Here is a 25,949-nt window from a genome sequence, read left to right on the forward strand (position 1 = left end):
AGGTACACTGTTCAAAGCATGCTATTGATCAGTGTTATAAGTTTACTTTTTCCTAGTTTACAAGTCACATTTTCAAAAGATGATTTTAGATAAAAGTAAGAAGTATAATTAAGGAGTTGTCCTCAATAAAAACATAAGATGTGGGGATCTTGAAGATTTGACTTTCAAGGGTATTTCCAAGACCTCCTGATCAAAATTATTGATTTTCTAAAGTTTTCAGTGGTGAAAAATATTTACAAAACTCCACGATTTTCATAACCTGTGTTACCTTGACTGCCTGAAAATGGTGGACCTCATTGATAGAAAAACAAGTAAAAATTATAAGCAAACCCATGCAAAGCAGAAAATATTCAAATTTTGCTAAAGTTGGTAAGAAATAAATGATACAATAAACATTCTAAGGTTTTAACACTACATAAAAATATAATGGGACTTAACTTTAAGTGTTTAGTCTTCAAGGACTTAAAAAATACAAGTGCTAATGTAAACACTGCTGTATTTATATACCAGTCTAATTTGTATATAACCATGTACAATACCTAATAGTACTTTCCATGATCTATAGAATGCTGTACACAATATTTTGCCAGTATGTTTACACTACATACTGTTCCAAATATTTGTACTGATTTTATAATCATTCTGCACATACACTAACATCTTGGGTGGCAAATGACAAGGGCAAAATTCATGTTCAGTATTTTTATACTCCCTAATAGATAATATGTATCTGTGAAAATTACTGTTACAATGCAGGCTACCACATTTGATGGATGTCATCACACTAGTGCTCTAGGTCACCTTTAAAGCGAGGAAAGGATTTGTTAGAGCCCCTGTTAACTCTGTTGTGACATCAAGTGTTTTTGGACCACTATCAGTCCTTTTATCCTTAAGAATAAATAAATACTTTTGATTGATTGATTGATTTAGTGTTTTATGGCACAAAGCAGCTAGGCTATCTGCGCCAAACGTCCAGTAAAAAGGTAAAAAGAAATTAAATGTAGTAAAATACATAAAAGGGAATGAAGGTAAAACAAAACATCATTGAAAAACAGAAAAAGTATAAAACCAATGTTGACAATGTTAAGAGAGAAAGCAGAGTAAGAGAAGTGGTAAAGGACTTTCTCTAGCAAAATAGTAATGATCATAACCCGCCAGGAAGACTAACAGGTAAGTACAAGAACCACCGTCAATCACCTGAAGTTGGCCTATCCAGTCCTGGTTTCAGGTTATGTCATCATAACAGCCATTATCAAAAGGCAAAATAAAAAAAGTGTTAAAAGACATATAGCGAAATCGTAATAAAAATTAGCCAAATGTCCTGTAAAAAAGGTAAAAGGTAAAGTAAATGTAGTAAAATTCGTAAAAGGAAACAAAGGTATAAATAAAACATAAAATGGCATAAAACCAATGTTGACATCCGGTCTACAAAGTGGTAAAGGACTTCCTGTAGCAGAATGGTAATGATCATAACCTGCCAGGAAGACCAACAGATAAGTATAAGAACCACTGTCAGTCACCTGAAGTTGGTCTTTCTAGTCCTGGTTCTGGGTTGTGTGTCATTATGGCCAGTACTAAAAGGTAGAGTAATAAAAGTGTAATAACAACTCGCCAGAACGACTAACTGGTAGTTCAAACAGTAGCGTTAGTCACCTGAAGTTGGCCTTTCCAGTCCTGGTGTCGAGTTATTTAATGTTCTGGCCATTTTACAATATCAAATTGAACTAGAGAGATTGAGACTGAAAAGGGAACCACAATTAAAAAGGCGTAATGACTAAATAACAAACATTTAAATGAGGTTAAAAAGATTAATGGCCATTAAAAAACTAAAAACTTTATCAAGGTGGACAATGTCATCACCAATAACACTGTCCAATGTTACAGACAAACCCTGGGACAGAACATGTTTAAAATAGTGCTGTTGTTGAGAGTTGTAACGATGGCAGGAAAGTAAAATGTGGCTTACAGTGATTTGAGTGTTACACAAACTACACACTGGCGCATCAGTTCCAGATAAAAGAAAATGATGAGTTAAAAAACTGTGACCAATGCATAGTCTAGTTAGAATAACTTCCTCCTTCCGAACCTTACGGAAGTTAGACAGCCAAAGCCCAATATAGGGTTTTATTTGAAAAAGCTTGTTGTCACGTTGCTCACTCCAAGTGGACTGCCAGCTGGCACGGAGCCGAGCCTTGAATACAGGACCATAGTCCATGTACGGAATAGGCACAGTGGTGATAGTGTCAGAGCAGATAGATTTAGCTGCCATGTCTGCAAGCACATTCCCGAAAATACCAATGTGGCCTGGTATCCAGAAAAACTGGATAGAAGTAGATGTTAATGAGAAATGGGCAGGTCGGTTTTGAATATCAGCGAGAACAGCGTGTGAGCCAACGTGAAGTGATTCCAAGGCCAGCAGAGAACTAAGGGAGTCAGAATAAATAGTGCAGTCAGAGTACTGCTCAGCTTCAATATGATCCAGGGCAAGAGATATGGTGTACAGTTCAGCAGTGAACACAGAAGCTGTAGAGGGGATTCTGCGCGCAACCACCGAACCGCAACAAACCATGGCAGAGCCCACAGAGTCACCTGATTTTGAACCATCCGTATAAATTGGAATAGAAAGGGTGTTCGAAAGATGTTCAGTAAATAAAAGACAGTACTTCCAATTGGGAGTATCTGACTTTTTCAGATGACTTAAAGAAAGGTCACATTTGGGGGCTGTAATAAGCCATGGGTGGATAAGCTGACAAGTGGATTCTGCAAGGACAGACCCAATTCATCCAAATGCATCTGGATGCAAAGGCCAAAAGGAGCAAGAGCAGATTGTCTGTTTTGAAAAAGTAAGGCCCATTGAGGAAGGAAAACACATCCCCAAGTGGGATGCTTTGGTAAGGAGCGAAGTTTCAAAGAATACAGTAAAGACAGTTGCAAATGGCAAAGGTGCAGAGAATGTTTGTGAGATTCCACATATAAGCTCTGAACTGAGGAGGTGGGGAAAGCCCCAGTGCAGAGTCGAAGTCCTTGGTGATGAATGAGGTCCAGCATCTTTAAGGCCGAGGGCCTGGCAGAGCCATAGACCATTGATCCATAGTCGAGTTTTGAACGAATAAGAGCACGATATATCTTTAACATAGAACATCGATCTGCTCCCCAACTGGCAGTAGAGAGGACACGGATGATGTTCAGTGCTCTTGTGCATTTGACCTGAAGCTGCTTTAAGTGTGGTATAAAGGTCAGTTTACAGTCAAAGATAAGTCCCAAGAACTTGGTCTCAGGGACCACTGGCAGCAAAATTTACTGATACGGAGTTCAGGATCAGAGTGGATATCCCGTTGGCGCCAAAAGTGTATGCAAACGGTTTTAGAGAGAGAAAAATTAAAGCCCTTTACCATAGTCCACTTCAGTACACGATTGAGGGCAGTTTGTAGTTGCCACTCAATATATCTCATGTTTGATGACTGACACGAGATGTGAAAGTCTTCAACATAGAGCCCGTTTGCAACAGTGAGAGGGAGTTGTTCAGTGATGGCATTTATCTTTATACTGAAAAGTGTGACACTCAAAACACAGCCCTGAGGATCCCCAAGTTCCTGTACAAAAGAACAGGAAAGTGTCAAACCCACACAAACTTGGAATCTTCTGTCCATTAAAAATTTTTTAATAAATATAGGTAAATGGCCACGTAACCCATATGTATGGAGGTCTCGCAAAATGCTATACCTCCATGTTGTGTCATAAGCCTTCTCAATGTCAAAGAATATTGAAACAAGATGTTGGCATTTGAGAAAGGCTTCTTTGATTGATGTTTCAAGTCAAATTAGGTGGTCCGTGGTGGAATGCTGTCATCAGAACCAAAACTGGGTGGGCGAGAGGAGGTTGTTTGATTCGATGAGCCAAACAAGACGAGCATTAACCATCCTCTAAGGTCTTACAGAGACAGCTCGTCAAAGCAATTGGACAGAAGTGTGAAGGAATCTTGGGATCTTTCCCAGGTTTAGAGAAGGGTAAGATAATAGCCTGGTGCCAGGCATCAGGAAAAACATTCTCCTGCCAGATCCAGTTGAAAACCGAAGAATATCAAGAGAAGCAGGAGAGAGATAGCACAGCATGTCATAGTGTACATCATCAGGTCCAACAGATGTACTGCCAGATCGATGAAGGGCCATTTTCAGTTCCACCAGTGTAAAGGGACAATTATAGTAAAAAATACGGTCAGTTCGAAAGGAAAGAGATGAAAGCTCTGCCCGAGTCTTGATGGCCTAGAAGGTGGAGGAACAGGCAAAAGTGCTAGATACCCGGCAAAAGCTTTCACCTAGAGTTTCGGTGATGCTCCGGACATCAGCTACCTCTTGGCTATCACAGAGTAAGATGGAGAGGGGAAAAGAATTGTAGTGCCCATTAACCTTTCGAATCCTGTCTTATATGACCTTGGATCTGGTGGTAGAAGATATACTACTTGTGAACTTAATCCAAGATTCCTTCTGGCTTCGATGTCTTACCCACCTTGCATGTGCACAGGCCTGTTGAAAAGCGATGCGGTTCAAAAGTGTGGGATATCTACGGAAAGTATCCCAGGCCCGTTTTTGAGCCTTTCCGTGCCAAGTGACTAGCAGGATTCCACCACGGAAGAGGAAATCGTGGAAAATGTGTTGAGGTTTTAGGAATACACTGAGCAGCTGCTTGTATAATACAGTAAGTTACTGCTGCCACACAGTCATCTATTGGTGACTGATTCATGATGGCAGGATCAAGTTCTGCGAGAGCAGTGAAAGTGGACCAGTCTGCCTGGTCCAGCTTCCACCGGGGCAAATGGGTAGGGTGGCATCGACCAGGGCCAGCTTCTTTCAAAAGTATAGGAAAATGATCATTGCATTTTGGATTATTGTCAACCCTCCATGAAAAGTGGGAAAATAATCAAGGAGAGCAAACCGAAAGATCAATAGCGGTAAAAGACTGACTAGGTGCATGAAAATAAGTGGAAAGACCAGTATTGAAAAGAGAAAGATTGTGATCAGAGATCATACGCTCTACAGAGAGTCTTTATGACCACGTCTTTTTTCCTTACTGTCCTTATTCGGAGGAGGTCTATCGACCTCCATGGATCCTGCCCTAGGTCAACTGGGCAGGTCTTTGTTGTTGGAAAGGGATTCCAGTGACTGAGGGCATGAACGAAGGATTGTTTTGCATCGTGGGGTTGGAGAAAAGGATGTATCAGAAGAAATGCCTGTATTTGAAACCGAAGGATGTGGATGTTGAAATTTGTTGGACTGTATGGGAGGAACAGAGATGGGTGTAGTAGTCGATTCATCAACCTTTTTAAGCATGGAGGTCAAGAGGCTTTTCATTTGTTTTGAAAATGATTCTCTTGGAGGTACAGAGAGATCTGTCTACACTCCTACTGTAGTTGTGGAACTAAGTGCAGCAGCATATGTCAGAGATGGAGTGGCAGAGAGCAATTTCAGAGCCTCAGGATAAGTAACGTTATGGGTCATTTTCAAACGCTGCACCTCTTTTTCCTCCAACCATTTTGGGCAAGAACGAAACTAGGAAGGGTGGGAACCATTGCAGTTGACACAATGTGGGTCCGTGTGACACTCATAGGTATCGTGGTCCTTGCCTCCACAACAAGCACATGTCAGGGAACCACGACAGGACGTCTTTTTGTGGCCAAACCTCTGATATTGGAAACATTGAAGAGGGTTTGGAATGTACAGCCGTACCCTGCAAATTAAATAACCTGCCTTGATGATGGCAGGTGCACGTGGTGATGTAAATGTCAAAATTAGGATTTTTGTCGGCAGTGTTATTCCATCTTTGCCAGTGGAGATGCGCCTCACTGCAGAAACTCCTTGAGTGGAGAGACCAGCAAGAATCTCCGACTCGGGGACGTTCTTCAATTCCCTCTCAACAATAACTTCTCATGATGAATTCAAGGTAGCAAGAGGGGTAACCTCAATAGGTACATCCCCAATTGCCTTTGAATTCAAGAGGAGTTCACTGTGTTGGAATGTGGATGTTTCAACCAATATGTCTCCAGATTGAAGCTTCTTTACTGACTTTGGAAAGCCAGCAAGTCCCTCTAGTTCCTTCTGAATAAAAAAGGGGGACATTTGCCCTAAAGGTTTTTCTGAAAGAGAATGTAATATAAGAAAATGGGGTACAGGTGTTACAGATGTTGAAGATTCCTGCTCAGAGTCTTCAAGACGTGGTTGTTTACCTATTGACTGTTTTTTCACTATTTTATTTAAATTTTTTTGTTGGAGAATCCATAGGAAAAATGGAAAATTTCGGTACCCACTGACCCCACCCACCATGGAGCCCTACGAGGGGACGCACTACAATGTCATGCAAGGACATTGCAGCAATGCCAGGGTTACGTGAGCACTATACCCAAACACCAGCATCAGACACAATGTCCACAACACCCATTGAGAACTTCCAACACTGGTACTTAGTTGACTCTAGCCCAAGTGGACCAACCGATTGACCCAAGGGGAGCCACCCAAAAGCTGCCCGTCTACAAGAATTGAAGGCCAAAGTGGTATGTTAGGGTTGGACCCCTCAACCACGAGGATTCTCTCCTCTCCTTCATGGGTCGCCACGCACAGCAAACACGTGGGTGGATGTTTAGATCCCAGAGGAGGTAAACAGAAAGACAGAACCTTCCCTGGGAGGTCCCCCTCACCACGAACGGGAATCCACACCGAGGGGAAATACTTTTGAATTTAGGTATTACTTATCATGAGCTTTGTCACAAAATTATCTTTAAGTTCATAAATAAAGAACTGAGATACAGCATAAGTCTGCTAACAGCTCCTGTGGACTGTCAGAGAGAAACTGTTTATATCCCTTGTGTATTTTTCAAAAGCAACAGACTGCAATGACGTACGAACAAAAGAATTAATGATTTATAATTATGCAAAACAAATAATTTACTGCAACATAACGGTATTAATTTAAGACATAATTACACGAACAACTATTCATTTAAAGCTAATTATAATAATTCACTTACATAAGTCATATCCAATGCTGTTGGAGGTAGTAAATCATCAATGGTTCCAAGGTCTTTAGAAAATCGGTTCAAAATTCTTCCTGATAATTGAGAAAACATTTATCATTCAACCTTATATAACCAAGGTTTACAAGCAGAATTTTCACATTTTGATCTTATTCACAAACTAACCATATTACTCTTTAGCTTATGTGAGGTGCATGAAGAGGTTTCTTAAATGTTTTTTAGTAGACATAATTTATTTGTTTGATGATGAAAGATGTTTATGAATATTTATATCTCCAGAAAATGTCAACAAAACTGCAACACTCACCTGCAGGATTATTGTCAAAAAAGGAAATAGGTGCTCGAACAATGCTGCCAAACATCTTGTTGTGTAACCCAACTGAAGATCGCATACACATAACAAAAAAAAGTGTTGTTCGAAGCAGTGCCAAAATAAATAGACCACCAACCATTCCAGAATATATATATATATTTGTATAGACATTCATGAATTCATTGTCAATGACTAACTGGTTTATAGTGCCATTGGTGGTATTATCACTGTTGGTCATATTGTGTCTTTCAATTGCAAGTCTCCTTGCTTCTTCTCCATTGGTCCTAGAAAATTTAATGTACTTGTTATTAAAAGTATAAGTATACTTTTAAAACTTAATCAATAAACTTCCAACTGAATCAGATTTATTGAACTTGACATTAACTAAAACTCTGAAATCATACAAATAGAGAACTAATGGTGTTTCACATGCATGTAAGGCATATTACTCTACACTTGAGATTTTTTTGCCTTCATATTGAGATATCTGTAACACAAGTCTCCTGTCACCTTATAATAAGACTTACAAACACTGTAAAATATAAAAAGTATGAAGATTTATAAACATTTTATATCTTACTACTGGCATTCTGTGTCTTTAGTTGAGAAAAGTTAAAAAAATATATACCTAAGTTTAAAAATATATCTAACCTATGTAAAAGGTAAGAATATGCTTTTTTGTTTATATATATAAACATACACAAAAAAAACTTGTCTACCTTTGCATGACAACATTACAGATACAAGAATGTTTCAGAACAATTTTTTAATTGAAGGTTAATTGCACTTTACAAGAGTGATGTGTAATATCCAATGTATCCTTAGAACTTTTACATCAGTTATTGATCTTGTTCAATTTGATAGTTATCATTAAGTAAAAACACCTGAAGATTTCTACTGTATCACATATAAAAAGGTTTTATTGAGGTTATCTTTGAATGCACATCTTGACAACTTGTCTACTAACCTACTATATGTGGATTTAGTTTCAAGAACAGTGCTTAAGGAAAAATAAAAAACTTAAAAATTCATTGGAGCTACATTGTGGGATTTAAAGGATTAGTAGATGAATGTGATTATTATAAGTTCAGTTTCTTTGGCCATCTTTCTCATAAAAATAGCTGTTAGAGATGTGGAAAGAAGCTTCTAAACATTAGATCCTTCAGAAACTTCAAAATCTTTATTATCTTGCCATCAGTACCAGGTATAATCAGTTTCATCAGAATACTTTTTCATTTGCATGGTCTTCTTTTGAACTTATAAATTTTACTCTTTAGAGGAGTACTCCAGATTGGCTTAAGTTTTGGAACACGCTTACCAGTTTTTTCCATTTTCATGGAGAACACTAAAGGTTTCCTTTCTTTCAAAAGTAAGAATTTCCCTTACATCTGATGTTTTAAAACTTAATTTTTCTGTGATCACAGCCATCTTTGAGAATGTTGGACATCTAATGATATTTTGATAAGGGGGATGACAGTCTTAAACTTATTTATCACTGTTATTTGATATATACAGATTTGTGCATTTGGTGTTTCACAAGTGAAGTTGTCAAGAAGCCACCCTTTGGCTGATGTTATAGGTAATTGACAATTCTAAATTCTGCTGAGAAGAAAAACATGTTCCCACACAAGAACACAGTAGGAAGCTAATCTGAATTTCTAACTACAAGTCATATGAAGAGCAAGCCAGAAGAATTCTGCCAGATACCAAACTTTCTCAGCTGTTGATAATGTTAATATTCTGTTTTCTTCCATGCATTATTGTTTACTTTAAGAAAAAATATTTTGTGGACTAATAGCAATAGTGAAAGTATTAGGGACATGGAAGGACAGCTGATGACAACAACAAAAAGGCCACACAGATAAGTACTATATTTCTTATTTTTTTAAACTATTTTTTTATTTATTATTATAAAAGTAACTAACAATGCAACAGTTAAGAAATTTAAGCTAGATAATGTTAAAGTACGTAGCATAAATAAAAATAATGATAATAACAACAACAGTAATTTAAAAGTGTCACATGCTGATTGTTGTCAAACATTGAACATGAGTACAATCAACAATGACCACACCTATTATTGTTTATCATAAAAAAAAAAACAGACAGCAGGTGGTCACAACATGGAAAGCCAACAATGGCTTTGGGACTGCTTTCAGTGGTCATAGTATGGAATTAGAGAGTAGTTAGCCTTTGGAATGTTTTTTAATATAATGGTTAAGACAGGCAAATTGTTGGTACTGTAATATTTTGTCTAATAGGGGAAGCAATCTCTTTAAGTAGATGGTTACTCAGGGAGAGTCTAATGTACAATGCACCACACTTTTGGCAAAGATAATTTTTTTGTTAAATACACGTACATGATGGTTTGACACATCAAAATGCCTTTGAAAATCAATAAAATGATGAAGAAAGTTGTAAAGAGAAGCTTTAGGTTCATGGATAAGCTAAAAAGTTAAGTCTTGAAAACTGGAATGGAGGGACAGAAGAGATTGAAAAAAACATGATTTTTTGACAAGGTCTGTCAGGCTGGCCAAAAAGTCAAAATTTTGAAATAGTGAGTCTCTCAACTACTGATCTTTCAGAATTGTGGCCCTCACTGACCATATTACACATGTGGAAACATACAGAAATAAGCATATAATGAATAGTTTCTGCAAATAAAACAGTTTACTTAGTAGTATTAGTTCAACTTTGCCAAATAAAGCTTAACATGACAGTGACAGAGAAGCTTAAACTTCCTTTACTGATGTACATCATGGTGTTGATAATCAAGTCAACAGAAAAAAAACTCTCAATGTAATCATCGTTAGTGTTAAGTTATTATGCAATAATACAGAATATTTTAGCTTTTAATGTATTTCACTGATAGCACAAAACAAATGATTTTTTTCAAGCAGTGGTTCCTGATGTAACTTCTAAGTGTTCACTGCCAAGTGAACATACCCCAGTGTGATCAAAACAGAAAGCATCATACAAGTTGAAGCATAGATGGCTAGAACTTTCATTGTGTAAAACCACTGATAGCATGAAGGAATACCCTTCCTCTTAAACAATGAAGGAAAACACAAGTAGTAAGTAGTAACTATAAAATATAAGGTTTGTGCTTAGTTTGTTTATAAAAAGTGGGGATATACAGTATTAAGTTCAGCTCTGGAGATTGGGATGAACAAATAATTTTGGAAGCCTAATGCCTTTATAAACCTTATTAATGTGCATCTTAGATCCTTTGAACATAATTTCATCCTTTCTTCCTCTATCATGTGAAAAGAAGATACAGATACATGAAATATTTGACAGTTACTCTTAACTAAATATTTCTGTTCAGTATTTTTGAACACAAGTTTTTCAGTGTAATCTATAAGAATTAGCACAATATTAGATCAGTGTAAACTTAATTCAGTATTTCAAACTTCAAAATTTATTATTTTTTGGATATTAACAAGTGAGCATATTACATACACTTAACTAAGTCTTGCTTATATTTTTGCTTTCAGTGATTCTAATAACCAACTGTAACATGCATGAGATTCAGTGATGTTTAAACAACTGACATCTCTAGAGTTTCCAAGATGAATAGAACATCAAATTACAATGCTCATTTCTTTGTTCTGCCAAATAACATTTTATGGTCAAACCTAATTCAATACAAATGAACGTTTGTAGTGTGATACATGGCAACAAGAAATAGTCTAGAGACTACAATCAAGGTCTGGATATAGATGTGAATAATGCCATAATATTCATAATTGTAGTAAAGTTTTGTGTAAACCATTTGACAGTTATTTGGAGTCTTTTTCACCAAATAACATTAACTTCAAGTAGTTAGATGATCTTGCAAACCACTTTTCAGAATTTTATGAATGATTAATATCAAACTTATAGTCCGAGTAGTTCTTCATGCACTGCAGACTTAAGTCAAACATATGAAACACTTGTGCATAGGCCCCAACCTTCTCTATGTTCTCCAGACATGTACAAACAATTTGGGCTTGCTTAAACTTTAACCTTTTTTGTTACCATTTCTTCATGCCCCCTTCTCTGAAATGATGTTTTCCTTTAGTTCTACCTCATTTAGCAATATTTGTATATAAATATCCTTCTTTAGAAAGGGCAGTGACATATCATTCTAGCCATAAGTCTGTGGTTAAACTTCACTCTCAAACAACTGAAGACCAAATATATTTTCTATGACCTCCTAGTTTGCATCTGAAGAAACCTTCTAATGAGAACGTTTTCCTTTTTAAGATATTCCTTTGTAATGTTATTCATTACAAATGTTAAAAAGTTTAATATCTACAAAATAAACTTAAATGTTTTCATAACATTAAATTTGTTCATAAATTTATAAACACTACAAACGTTTTTAATCAAATGTTTCTTATATTTTACTGGTACAAAACAATTTGAATTAAAATAAAGTATTGTAACTTTGTTGTAAACTAAGGTAAACTCACAGACTTGCTAATGTTCTACTTGGAAATTAATGCTTGCTGTTAAAATAACTTAAAAAATTAGATGGTTTTGGCATTTCCACTTACAGCAATGTTACTAAAGCTGCCTACCACTATCCCTAATTCAGAGCAGCTGACCAAGTGGAAGGAAGACAGGCAGCAGAGCACTAAAACGACCTTCATGCTGAGGAGTTGATTGTTATTGTAATAATACACCAAAAGCCTGAAATATATGAAGTAATAATTTGTAACACTGCATGGATTCAAACCCTGTTTTGGACTCCAAAACTCTACCACAGAACCAACCCATGCCCTGATGTATTTAGAATTTTTTAGAGGTAACAAAAGTATCATCAAAAAGTCCTTACAGTATATTATGTACAACAGCATAAACAGTAAATTCATAAAATAACTATCTAAATGAAAATGACTTGATAGACTGTCATGAAAATTGACATGAAACCTCAATCCACCATGAAATTTATTGGATCATGTTTTAATTTAAATAGTATTGTCCTGAATAATTGCAAACAAAGTTCTCCAAGAAGTCTGGACTCCATGAGGTGACCAACAAAATAATTGAAATTTGCAATATTTTTTTTTTACCCTTCTTGCAGCTCTGTACCAAGTTTGCATATTTGGGCATATTTTTCAACTGCAACACTACCTATTCCAAAACAAGAACGTCTGTAACAATGTGGAAATTCACTTTTCTTCAGTGATTATTGGTGTGAATATACAGGTAAACAAACTTTAGGCAAAGAAAAAATACCCAAAGCTCATATTTATGTACAATGTTCAACCTAGATAAAGGTTAAATACTTTTTCTGTGTAAGACAAAGCAATGCTATTTATAATTTTGTTTTTTATAAATATGCATGTCCTTATTTGTTTGTTTTCTTTTTATAAGGTCACACTGATTCCATTCTAAGCTGCTTCCAATATGAATTTAAAATAAAGCAGTTATCAAGGCATCAACAAAACAAAAAAATACTAGCACATTTACCAGGAAAGTGAGGTGCAACCACCTACTACAATTAGTTTTAAGATTCTAACTAAATTAAATACACTAATTATGAAAAACCTCCATGAATTTTCTAACCAGTGTGTTACTACTAAAAATTGATGCTTCTGACAGCTGAACACACCTGACTATTCTAATAGTTGAAGCTCAGTTATCATGAAAAACTACTCGGTTATAGCAAGCCTATTGCCTTTATAAACCTGATTAACATGTATTTTAAATCTTTAAAAGTAGTTTTTGCCTTTCTTTTCTTTGTCACATGAAAAAAAGATAAAACTATTTGATATATTTGGGCATTTATACCTGACCAAATATTTCTGTTCAGTACTTCTCACTATTTGTAACAAGAAAATAATTTAACTTATGCTTTTAGTAACTATTCAAAGTACATAATGGGGCATGATAAAAGGGTGGGACCAAAAGAAACTGTAGTAATAAAATCACTAAAAGAGAAGGGAAATTCCTCTGAGAAATAATATAGAGATAATTATAGTTTCAAGAGATGGCACTGTCTTAAAATCAAATATAAATCTAGTTTTGTCCAGAAAAATATGAATATTGTACAAAATGTTTAAAGAACCATCTCACATTACACACTTGAATACCTTTGTTAAAAAGCTAGTGGTATTTCTGTTTACATTCTTTTTCTTTCTTTTTGATTAATGATTTGTATAAAATAAGTGAGAGTGCATAGAAAACAAACACTTAAAAACATGATACTTTAATAGCTTCATTTATAGATAGGCTTTATATTTGCTAATCAAGAAAGACAAAAGTTTTTTGTATATTCTGTACAACACCCAAACTCCCTGTAATAAAACATAAAAGTCTTTCAATTTAAAATTAGTTAGAAGGTACAGTATTATTTTTTTGAGGTATCTAACAGGTAATAATTTTAAATATTCATATAATTTTATAAAATAAATTTTTATTGCAAATTTAGATATCCAATAAAAAAATTAAAATATTTGTGATTTTTCTGTATGCTGCATAACAATATAGTAACCATAGTTTAAAGCAAATTTCATGCTATATTTATACATGAATTCTATTCCATAAATATATTATTGAATGGACAAGACCAAAGTAAATTGGGCAAATTTATTAACTTTAAGTTTTAAAGTCATTTCATCATACCACAGATCATTAGAACTATTACTGAGGCTCCAAAATAATCAGTAATACTTGGTAATACACTTAAATCAAAATGCAATAATTATTTCAATAATAATAAGAACTTATGTATTTATGTTCTGAAGGCTGAAAAAATTGGAAAACATATCCATTATTTTCACCATATTTGTAAATACTGTTGAAATAGAGCATGTGTACTCTGCAGGATTTAATAGTGTTTAAATGAGGCTGATATTAGAAGCATTACAATTAACAACATTTTTGCTTTTTTTTCTGGTAAATTAAAAGATGTTTTGCATGGAAACTTGAAAAGGAATTTAGTGATTTTTGGAATTTCTTCATTTGTAGCCAGATCTACATTAACAATAGTGGAGTAAAAGTACACTATACCAACCAATCTTGAAACCTTTGATATTATAATACTTTTATATAATCATTCTGTATATCATTTATCACAAAATTAAAAACCAAATGTGTCTTAATATGTCTTACCATAAAGCAAGCCAGAAGTCACTACCACTAAAAAGTGCTTGTGCTCCAATGGAACTTATTATCAGCAGTGGTATAAGAAACCATCCAGCTCCTGTCTTGATATAGTACCAATAAACTGTTCCTTTTACAGAGCCAGTTGACCGTAATTCTTCTTCTTGTTTAGGATAATCTTTCCCATTACTTCTTTCTGTGAGTGTCTATAGTTCCAATAACATAAGTGAAAAATAAATATAAACATTACAATTCTTGAAAGTGTTAGTAAACTCTTATAATAAGTATGAAATACTGCAAATTAAATTATGGTACATATGTAAATATATAACAATTTTGTAGCAAATTTTAAATACACACTTAACTTACTAAGCCTCAATAAAAAGAATGTAAATAAGCAGAAAAAGTTAACTGACTGAATAGCATTTTTCATAATTCTATGTCTGTAAATGTTAAGATGTAAATTTGCTGCAAACTTTTATTTTGATTCTGTGAACATCAATAATAATAATACTCCAATATATTTTTTAAATCTTTTAAGACTTATGCTAATTATCATCATCATCATTATAAGTATGGTACATGGTAGAAAAAATAGGCAGTTATATCTCGATATTATAAAAGCAAAAAGAACAAATTAATGAGATTTATAATAAATACAATAAAAACAATAGAAAATATATGCATTTTTCTGTACATGTATATGAAAACACAGCTTACTTACTGGGTGTGGGTCTTCTTCCACTGTTGAAGCCAGTGATAAATTGGACTCACATAAGGCACCCTGAGATGTTGACACCATATGTTGAGCAGAATGACTGACTGAAACTGTATCCCACAAAGAATGTCTTCTTGAACTGTTATCACCAGTACTTCCTGAGCAGTACAAGTCCTCCATTCCTGAGATCTTCATTTCTTCAGCTAGCCAGCTAGAAATTGAACTGGATGATACTATTTCAGGGTTTCGAATAATTGTTGGCGATTTTTTCTGGGCTACGAAAGTATCCATGGGACTAATAGACAAACTCTGCTCAATCGTAATATTGTGGGCCTTTACAGAATCTCTTCTTGAATCCTCTTCTTCCATTTCCATTAGGGATACAAAATCTATACCACTGTTCAGTAGATGAGTATAATTTCCAAGAGCAAAACATTTTCCCTAGTGATTAGACAAACATTCAAGAATAAAATAAATGACAGGTCTATTCCTCATGTCAAAATACATCATACCCAAATGAACAGTTAAGATATTCAACAGTACTTATAGTATGAAAACTGGATGATTGAATCTAGCATCAAAGTTCACAGCACCTACAACTGGAAAAGTGTAAATTAACTAATTTATGTTTCCCCAAAGAAATTCAAATCATAAAGAAAATGAATTAATGATCAACCTAAAATTTTCTAAGCTAAAAATATATTTTAACAGATACTTCCACACACAATTTAGCTATATTCTTTGTGTGTATACCTAAAATATTAGAATATCACTACTCTAGAAGCAATTCTCCCCTAGTTTTATGTGATTGATGTAAATTGCACCAATGCCTGATGAATCATCATGCAATAAAAGCCCTATATCAATAACAACAAATCCCCAAGTGCAATATCTCCCTTCATGTAATTGCACTCATGATAATTTCATCTTAGATAAAGCAAGGAAAAAAATGTGTACCAGAAGTGGGGTGGATGGGCAGGAATGTGTGAAGAGGTATCTATCAGGTAAAAAAAACATTACCTTTCAAGATGATAACTCACCTTCACATACAATTTTACTAGAATTCCACACTGAATTGGTGGAGGAGCAAGTCCAAATTTTATCTAAAGGAAACCTATGACACTTGATGGCAGGGGTTTCAAATGGGCACACCTGTGGAACACTTTATATCATGTTGACCAGAGTACACTTATTGTTCAGAAAGGAAAGGGGGAAGAAGCAATTGAGCCCCATGTGTCACAAGAATGGGAGCAAGAAAGAAATTAATGTTTGAGTAATTGCACACATGCAGTTGGATAATCAGCATGTTTAGTGTAGTTCGGGTGCATTCAGGCTCATCTCAACTCTACTGTCAGACTGCAGCTACAAGAAGAGGATATATGAGTGATACAGTAAGAATTTCTACAGTATGTGTGCACATCTCAACACTCAAACTTAAGGTGTTCATGGCAACATTTTTTGCACAAAATACTTGCAATGTTTATTGAAATGCATGCCAAATTTTATGAAAATACACAAAACATATGAGAAATTTTATGATGGAAACTGATGGTTACCAGGTTGGTTAATCAGTATTCATATGGAACTTTTAAACAATATTAATATTCATAAAATTACAAACACATTGAACTTCTTTAACATAAGCAATACTCGTGACTTGTTCCAAAATATGCCTTTATATGGAAATTAATCTATTGATGCTTTAAGATCTGTGTTTGAAGATTAAGAGTTTACAAAAATTGAAGATAAAGAAATACGATCAACTTCCTTTGAACAACAGTAAAAAATCAGCTCCTAAATGTACACAAATCTAAACATATAATCATTATGTAATAACTATACTTATTGCAGTACCAGTACATAATAACAGTCAATATAAATATTCCATATTTTTATCATGTATTACTTTATAAAGCATGTAATTACAGATTACATTTGTAGTTGTTACAAGTCTTCCGACTGTTCTCAAGACTAAAATTAATTTCAACACTGATATTTTGATTAAGGAAGCAAATAGGTTTTGTACAAGATAAGAAAAACATGTACTATTACTACTACAAAAACAATAAGTATATGAAATGCAAGTAACACTGGTTTCTACTTGAAAATTAAATAGTCTACATTTAACTATGACATTGGAGCTCAATCACTTTTCTAAATTTGATATAATGAAAAACAAAAACAGTCATACAATTTTTGCAATAAACCCTAGCAAAACAGTATTACACATAAAGGCCATTTGTTAATTTTTCAAACTTACTTCTTGAAGAACCAGAATTTGATTTGCTGGCTTTAAAAATTGAAGCTGATGAGTAACTAAGATACGGATTTTATTCTTAAGATAACGATTGATGCATCTAGAATAGGAGAAAAAAGTTGTGAAAAGATTAAGAAAATAAGAAATTCATCCTATCAAATACATTTATTATTACAAGCATTATGGCCTTAAAAGCCCAAATTATGCAAAAGCAAAATATTTAGTTATTTCATTGTTCTCAGTTCTACAAAATATACATAACAAACTATGTGTGCTAGAATACAAATATAATTAGATTAAATACTGAAAAAATAACTGTTCCTATACAACCTTTATGTCATCATTTAATACGAGAAAAAGATTATGAATCTCTTATAATTTTTAAAACATTTTACTTATTATTTGCATTGATTTGTACTTTTATTTAAATAAAAGAGCCTTGTGCACTTAAGAGTTACATATGTGTTAATCAAATGACAAGTTCTTCCTATATCGTTTAATGTTCCTATTAATTCTTTTGACCCAGGTATCCTTTACACCACATGCCATAAAATTTTAGTGTCTTACATTTATATTTTTTTAGTCACCTATTTTTTGTTTAATTTATATCAATTAGTATTGCATAATATCTTAGCTAATAATTCATATTTTAATATTATACAAGTTTTAAGTTCCAAATTGTACAAGGAAATATTTTTAAAATATCCTGAATGTCCCCTACCATAACAAACAATTTTCATTAGGCATCTTGTCTTCACTATTTTTCCACCATCCCTTGAAAGGGTAAGAAATTTAATGTAAATTACTTAATGTAGAATTTTTATTGATCAGACAAACCATAATTTTTATAGTCTTCAATTTGGTTTGGCTGAAGAGCTATCAATAAAAAAAATCAGACCCCTTCTGTCACACCCTCTCTTTCAGTGTATGTTAATAGTTTCTCTTATGTTTAATTTTACACCATATATAACCAGTAACAAGCCAAGATTTTCATCTATCAAATGATGTATTGTATAACATTGTGTTCTGAACAGATTACAGTCAATTTAACTCATAGTAGAAGCAAAGTTCCAGTGAGAAACTTGATGACAAGTTTGGATGAATCTATAATAGTTCTTGTCGCATAGTTAGAAAGCCACAAATATATTGAGAGTTAAGGAAAATTGTTTACTTTTAACATAGGGTAAGTACTTTATTTCTTGTTTTTCATGTTCATTCTTTATTTATTATAAAAATAACTAAAATATAAAAATAAGAACCTCTGTAGGTTAGTTAAGGTTAGATTAGGTAAAATAAATGTTTCAAGATGTACATTTGTGAGCAACACTTGGGTAATGTAATTTGATAACAAAGTGAGCTGCATGTGCTCCAAGTGACTGGTAGTTAGGGATGGATCAAAGGGCAATAAAACAAAAAATTAAATTGTAAATAGATGTATGCTGTTAATGAGGTTAAAGCTACTTAGGATAAACAAATGTAGTTTCATGTTACAATTTGAAGACATTCTACAAGGACAAAGAAGATAATTTAGATTGATTTTGATTTGTTTTTTGGTGGTTATGAAGTTGATCAAATTGATGAATACTATATACATAAATTAGAGAACAAAATGATAAAGTATACAGGTTTACTGTAAAAACACTTGAAAAATATTTAGAATAACTTATGGATTACACATAGGAAGTTTGACATTTTTTGAAATGAGAAAAATATTTTAATCTTAACCTGAAATGTACTTTCCACATGGACTATTCAAAACAAATAATCAGTATATTCATGGACAAATCTTTATTTAGTTTATTAACAATATAATTTGTTCTATGTGAAAGTCTTACAATATTAAATGAAAGACTGTCATATTTTATAAAAGACATGCACAGCAAAGTTTGAAGTATTAAATCTATAAAGACTTTAAATGAGTATGAAGAGGTCATGTGGTTAGTCAAACTGACTAAGACTGTATGGAAACAGTTAATCAAAACAAACCATAAATTGAAATGACAATTTTTCATAAAATTAAACACACTATACAATTTAAATGTCATAAATGCCTCATTAAATAAAAAATAAATAGCAATTTTTTAGTGCAAAGTTACAAAACCGGCTTTTGTGCTCCATCCACTTCTAGTATCAAAACCCAATTTTTAGTGTTATAAGCCCTCAGACTTACCACTGCATTATGGGTGAGGGGCAATAAAAGTCAGAAGTGTGATACTACCAGATATAACATGAAACTAATTTATACAGAACATACTTATCAAACAGATGTTTGGCAACAGCTGTGTCAACTGCACTTAAAGGGTCATCCAAAAGATAGACATCTGCATCAACATATATAGCTCTGTAATGTAAACAAGTTTCAATAAGTAACTTCACCAATGTAATCACATTCAGAAGTTACTTACAAAAATTCTAAAATATCAAAAGATAAGAATAACCTAATGAATTTATTACACAAGCATAACTGTTTTTGAAAACAAAAATTACCATTTTATGTCTGAGGAAAAAATCTAAAAGATCAGCATACTCAATATACTCATGGACAAATCTTTTTTATTAAAGATACCTCACTGAAAATATAATTGTTTGTATGTCAAAGACTTACAATATCAACTAAAAGAATGCCAATTTTTGTGAAGATACACACACTATATTGAAAGTTAGAAGTATTAAATCTTAGACTGTAAATAAGTACAAAGTGGTCACATGGTCGATCAAATTGACTGAACCTGTATTGAGAGAGTTAAAATGGGTGATTTAACTTCTGTAAATTGTTATTTTAATATTTACCATATTATTTTTATTGTTATGATGTTTATTTAAATACCTTGCTAAGCTAACTCGAGCTTTCTGTCCACCACTCAAGGATACTCCTTTCTCACCCACTAGAGTTTTGTCTCCAAAGGGAAGTTGTTTGATATCCTGTAAAACAAGTAACTCGATTTAACCAATGTCTAAGTAGAATAAAATGTGAAGAAAAGTGGAAAAGTATAGTTTCATCTACCAGCTTAAAGTATTTTTTGTAAAATAAACAACATTTAAGATACAAGAAAAAGATTAATTAATGCTATAACTTTATAGTATGAACATAAATAATGATATTAATAATGTGCATCAAAATACATTGATATAAAATCTTTCCATCCACAACCAACTACATTAAACTACAGTTAGCTACACTGGAAAACATTTAGGATATACAACATAGATCAAAATTATCATTTTTATTTTAAAGTTTAAGAATTAAATAAGGAAGCATATATATGCAGTTTTAAACATCTTGTAATCTAACTTGTACAGTTTTCATTGACATGTTAGTAGACTATGTGTGCACCATTAGTGGTTTTCAGTATATCTCACTGATATTCAATTTCAGTCCCACTACACTAAAAAATGCCCTTAGTTATAGTAGCAATCACATCTGCTATCCTGGTCGTTAGCTCCAAGAAGTTTGCTATACACAATAGCTTAACATACTCCAAAAGAAATAAGTCTAGTGGAGTAATGTCTAATAAACAAGGAGGCCATTTAACTAGCCCATCCTGACCAATCCATGAGCTCAGAAATATCTGATCTAGGAAACATGACCAGTAAAATTCAGTGAGGTGGAGCACCATTCTGTTGAAGGATTATTTGTGTTTGGTTATCTCCAATTGTGTGACCACAAATTCTACATATTCCCTTGGTAACAGCTCTTTTAGCAAAAACAACCCAATAACTGTGTTACACATGAGACTGCTCCACAAATTAACTTTTGAGCTAACATGGTGTCAGAGGAGTTTTCTGAGCCCCAAATGCAGACATTAAGATGATTCCCTTAACCCAAAAGTATGAAATGTTACTAAACAGTATGCACACTAGAAAAGTGCTGTTTTCAACTATGTGGTCAAGGATATTCACAGTAAACGTCTTGCCCTTTGGTCAATTGTCTGGTTGCAGTGCCTGCACCAACTAACTCTGTAGGCATGTTATATTCTTGTGAAGCACACCAAAACAATTCATGTACTTGTTTGACATGGTTGTCACTGATAAAGGGCCTTCCAGCTCCTGGGCACTATAACACACTGCTTGTCTCCAAGATCTTCTTCAACCACTCCTTGATAGATGGTTTTGATTGTGGTTATTCCCTATATTGGTGTCTAAAATTTCACTCTACCATAGTCACTGACTTATTTTCTGTAAGCCAAATGACAACTGAACTTTCTGTTGCACAGTTCTCATTTTACATGGTACTACTACTCACTGGAGTGAAAACAAGGAAACAACAAACATGACAGTAAAAATTGTTTGCATTGGGCTACAATATGTTGAAAACTGCATAACTATATCTCCTTAATTATTATATTTTAAAATAGCAAATATAATTTTGGACAATTTTTTAATATGACAATTGATATTTGTACCTATCTCTGAATAGGTTCTGTATGTTTACTAAAAAACTTATATAAAGCTGTTCTATCAAAGTTCTAAAAAGAATGAGAGAAAAACAACAACAAACATTTCATAAAAATATCAAATGCTGTTTCAATTACATTACGACACTTGGCACATCGTAAATAATTTTTTTAGAAAATTTACCTTATCTAGTGCACATACTTCAAGAATTTTCTGATATTTCTTATTATTAAATGTATTTCCAAACACAACATTATCTCGAACAGTTCCAGCAAACACCCATGGTTCTTGTGAAGCATAAGCCACTTTTCCTCGAACTCTGACCTCACCCAGTAAAGAAGGCAACTCTCCCAGAATAGCCATTAATAATGATGTCTAAATGAAGATTTAAAAGGCAAAGAAAAACACAGAAGTTTACAAAATAGTCTTATTTAATAAAAATATATTAATATATAAAGTTTTTTTTAAACTATTGATCATCTTATTTCTACACATAGAAAACTTTTCTACTTGAATGTAGTTTGAAACTTGACTTCTGATATCCAGTTTCTTCTGAAAAGAAAAATGATTAGCCATTATTCAGTAATGGAAAAATTTTGTTTACATTATAATACATGACAGCTAAATGTGTATGTGTGTGCGTGCGTGTGCACACGCGTGAGCAAATATCTGTTAAATCAACCACAGCAACGTTTTCCAAACTGTGAGGTATGCCTTCCTGAGATAGGGGCACAGCTTTTTCTTGCCACATGAAACCAAAAATACAAATAATAGAAGCTGAAAAAATAAAAATAATGTTTGATACTTTACATTTTTGGGCTAACAGTCCAGAAAAAAACTGATTACAGAGAGGCAAAGAAACAACTATAATTGCTATTATTATCATTTGCAAAAATTATTCAGTATGAAGAAGGTAAATCCCATGAGAAATAATGCTGATCTGGGAAGCACCACTACAAAGAGTTTAGAAAATCACTGTACTATAGTAATAATGTTTCTATGTTAATACAATGTAATGAATGTTTTTAGATTGAATTTGTCATACTAAAAAGTAAATCGAAAGTTAAAACAGAAAAACGAAAAATGCTAATTACCTTTCCAGCACCAACTGGTCCAACTACTGCTAAAAGTTCTCCTGGCTTTACAGTAAATGATATATTTTGCAGTGTAGGCTCTTCAACTTCCTGAATCAAAACATGTATAAATGATATGCAAGATTATAAATCTATAAGTTACCAGCAGAATAAGTTTTAACTGGCAGTTAAAGGTTTTAATATTTAATTTTCCTACTCACTTTGGTTAATTTTATTAAATATGTTTACTCCTGATACTATTTCTTTGTAGAAAATTGTCAAAACTTGAAGGTACACTTTTGTGATGTTTGAATCTTTAAGTTAAAAATATTATTTATATCCATTTAGACTAAACTGAGAAGCTTAATAATGGTACAGGTTTTAAACCAAAAAGTACACTTAAAATTAAATTACAGTATACAGTTTTATGTAGAAATTATTACTTCGTATATAAATAAATATGATCATATTTTCACACCAGTAATAAAAATATTTAAAAACAACATTAATGTTTTGAAATTTCCTCCTTAGTAAATTTCAAATGTAGATGATGTTTTAGCATTTTTCACCAAAATCAGTTCTCAGGACTTAAACGTTTAATTGGAGCATGCAACCAGTTTTAAGGAGAGGACTCATTTTCAATCCACATATTTCTAAATGATATAGTTGTTGAATATCTTCTGTTTAGTATTTTAGAATGTCTACTAATCAAACAAACAAACAAGACATACTTATTATTTTAAAGTAGCTCTAATTTCAAATAAGTATTCAATACAAGTTTTTCTTTTATACAATTTCTTTGCACAAATTTGAAGAGTTGAGGCTAAGGGAAAAGCTTGAGCTCTCAAACCCTTCATTTCATGCATGTTCTAAATACACTGTAGAGAGGAAAAATAATTAGCTCTTAAATAGAGAGCATTATCAATCGATGCTGCTACCCACAACAGTTCCACTGTTTAAAAAACAACAAATGTTTTTTGACTATTACAGATAACCACAAAGAAAAAGATAAATTCAGAAATTTAGTAGCATTCAAAGCTATGTATTCTTGATGACATGCAATAAAAGAAATAAACAAGATATTTGGTATATTATTAATTTCATGTGCTTGCAGATATCTAAATGAGAAAGCAGTACTGATAACATTGATCACAGGTTTTAGTTTATAAATCAACAGAATCCCCTTAATAGTTAACAGTTAGTGTGTCGTCTTTCCTTTTCTAGGTTACTATGATGTTATAATAAAACCTTTTTGACTGGATTATTTTCAATATTAATATTTTTTTTAATTCTAGCTGACCTTTTTTTTTTTTCTATCTTTAGCAAATTGGAATTAAACCATTTGGCAACCTTCCCTTTTCTGCTTAAAATTCCACATAAAACTTATCTTTTTTTCCCACTTTTATGTGGGTTGAGTATATTTACAAATTTTGAAAAGAATTCAAAGCCAGAAATACAAGAAAATACAGAAGGAATATCTATATACTTTGTAAATATACTTTTGAAGGGAAAAAATGTTAGGCTCCTCCTCCACTTACCATCTCTCACTTTTAAATAACAAATTGTATACTTTTATTTTTTATCACTTTAAACAATGACTAGATGCATTCATGATGATAAATTTAACAACAGAAGCACAATGAATGATGTATTGAAATTAATTTTTTTTTAGGCTTGGATAATGCATAATTATATCAATCATTTTAAACAATGATGGCATGTAATAAAGTCTTCAAAAGAAATAAAGTCAATGCTTCTTTTAAAAAGACACACATAACATTATCTAATCCGTCCTGAACAATGCTTAGTTGTGCGAGACTGTTTAATAGACAAATGTAATAATAAATAAAACTAATAGTGGCATTGTAAAGTAGTCCTTTATGAGACTTGATATACTAAAATTACATAATGGGTAGTTATACTGTAATAATCTTAAATAATGACTGAATGTAGCAAAGATTGTCTACAACAGTTGCAGACAAATTAATGACCATTACAAAGATGAAACAATATTTCTGAGACTGAAACAAAGATGCCTAACCTGATTTTACTTTATTGGGATTTGATGAATAATTCAATAATAGTTTAATTTTAGAAAAAACAACAAAAAAACTAGACCTTTGCTGATCAACTAGAATTAGTTTCATATTTCCTTCTTACAGATGATGATTTACTACCAGTGGCTGTTTTACCTAGCTTCTCCAGTAGCTGTTCCTTTTGTTATTCAACACTCCTTTGACTTTCACATATTTTGTTCATTCTTAACCTTTGCTGTGACTACTATCACTGTTGCAATGTGCACTATCTTCATAACACTGTTTTTACTGCTTTTTCAGCTTGCTATGTCTTTCTTTAAGAAACTATTCTGTACAGATTAGCTACTTCTGAAGTTCAGTTTCCTTCCTCAACAATTCTCTCTCTCTCTCTCTCAAGGAATGAACAGTATTTATTCCTAGGTTATTTCTGTTCAGCTTCTAACGTCTTAACCTTTTCACTTTTCTGCCTTTCTTTTTCATCATTTTCTTTCTTTGTTCTTTGTTTATAATTGCTATAAGCCACATAAGCAAACTATAACACTACCCTATTGAGTAGAAGTTTATTGAGCTCAAACCTGTCAGAATCCAAAAACATCACCATACCCTTAATGGTTTTTATAACATTCACAGTTTTCTCCCCAATAGCAATTCTTTTTTCTTTTTGTGACAGCATTTCAATTAACAGAGAAACTTCTATGTCTACATTCCCAAGTTACAATACTAATACGTTCCTGATGAGGATAAACAGAAATCTGTAGCCCAAGTTTCCATTGTCAAGCATTTTCAAGAAGACTTGCCTTCAGAAATCATCAATCCATTCCCTGTCTTCTAAATCATTTTCTGTTAGGTATATTGTTCATTCGTCTGTAATGTTAGCTATGACATTCTCTTCAAACATCATTTGTCTAAATAAAACCTCTATATCTAACTGAACTATGATGAAAACATTTCACTGGAAATAAAAAAGCTGTTGCCTTAACCAATTTGTTTTCCAAAGAAAGCTTAGTGATCAGGCATAAAATGACTATATTCCAAAAA

The 25,949-nt window shown here is 33.0% G+C and overlaps 1 protein-coding gene across 5 annotated transcripts in view; it reads right to left on the bottom strand.

The window, feature by feature from the left end:
- Positions 1-25,949, bottom strand: part of LOC143225996 (ATP-binding cassette sub-family C member 4-like) — a 104,289-nt gene that overhangs the window by 18,313 nt on the left and 60,027 nt on the right. For all 5 annotated transcript variants that reach the window (XM_076456320.1, XM_076456319.1, XM_076456323.1 and 2 more), the window contains 9 exons: positions 22,897-22,986; positions 21,986-22,177; positions 20,235-20,329; positions 19,662-19,748; positions 17,411-17,507; positions 15,157-15,591; positions 14,442-14,638; positions 7,332-7,621; positions 7,019-7,098 (listed from right to left, as the gene is read on the bottom strand). In XM_076456320.1, the coding sequence (XP_076312435.1) occupies positions 7,019-7,098; positions 7,332-7,621; positions 14,442-14,638; positions 15,157-15,591; positions 17,411-17,507; positions 19,662-19,748; positions 20,235-20,329; positions 21,986-22,177; positions 22,897-22,986 (1,563 nt within the window). The remainder of the gene's footprint in view (positions 1-7,018; positions 7,099-7,331; positions 7,622-14,441; positions 14,639-15,156; positions 15,592-17,410; positions 17,508-19,661; positions 19,749-20,234; positions 20,330-21,985; positions 22,178-22,896; positions 22,987-25,949) is intronic.

Source organism: Tachypleus tridentatus, chromosome 9 (genome assembly GCF_004210375.1).
Source record: "Tachypleus tridentatus isolate NWPU-2018 chromosome 9, ASM421037v1, whole genome shotgun sequence".
Classification (NCBI taxonomy): Eukaryota; Metazoa; Arthropoda; class Merostomata; order Xiphosura; family Limulidae; genus Tachypleus; species Tachypleus tridentatus.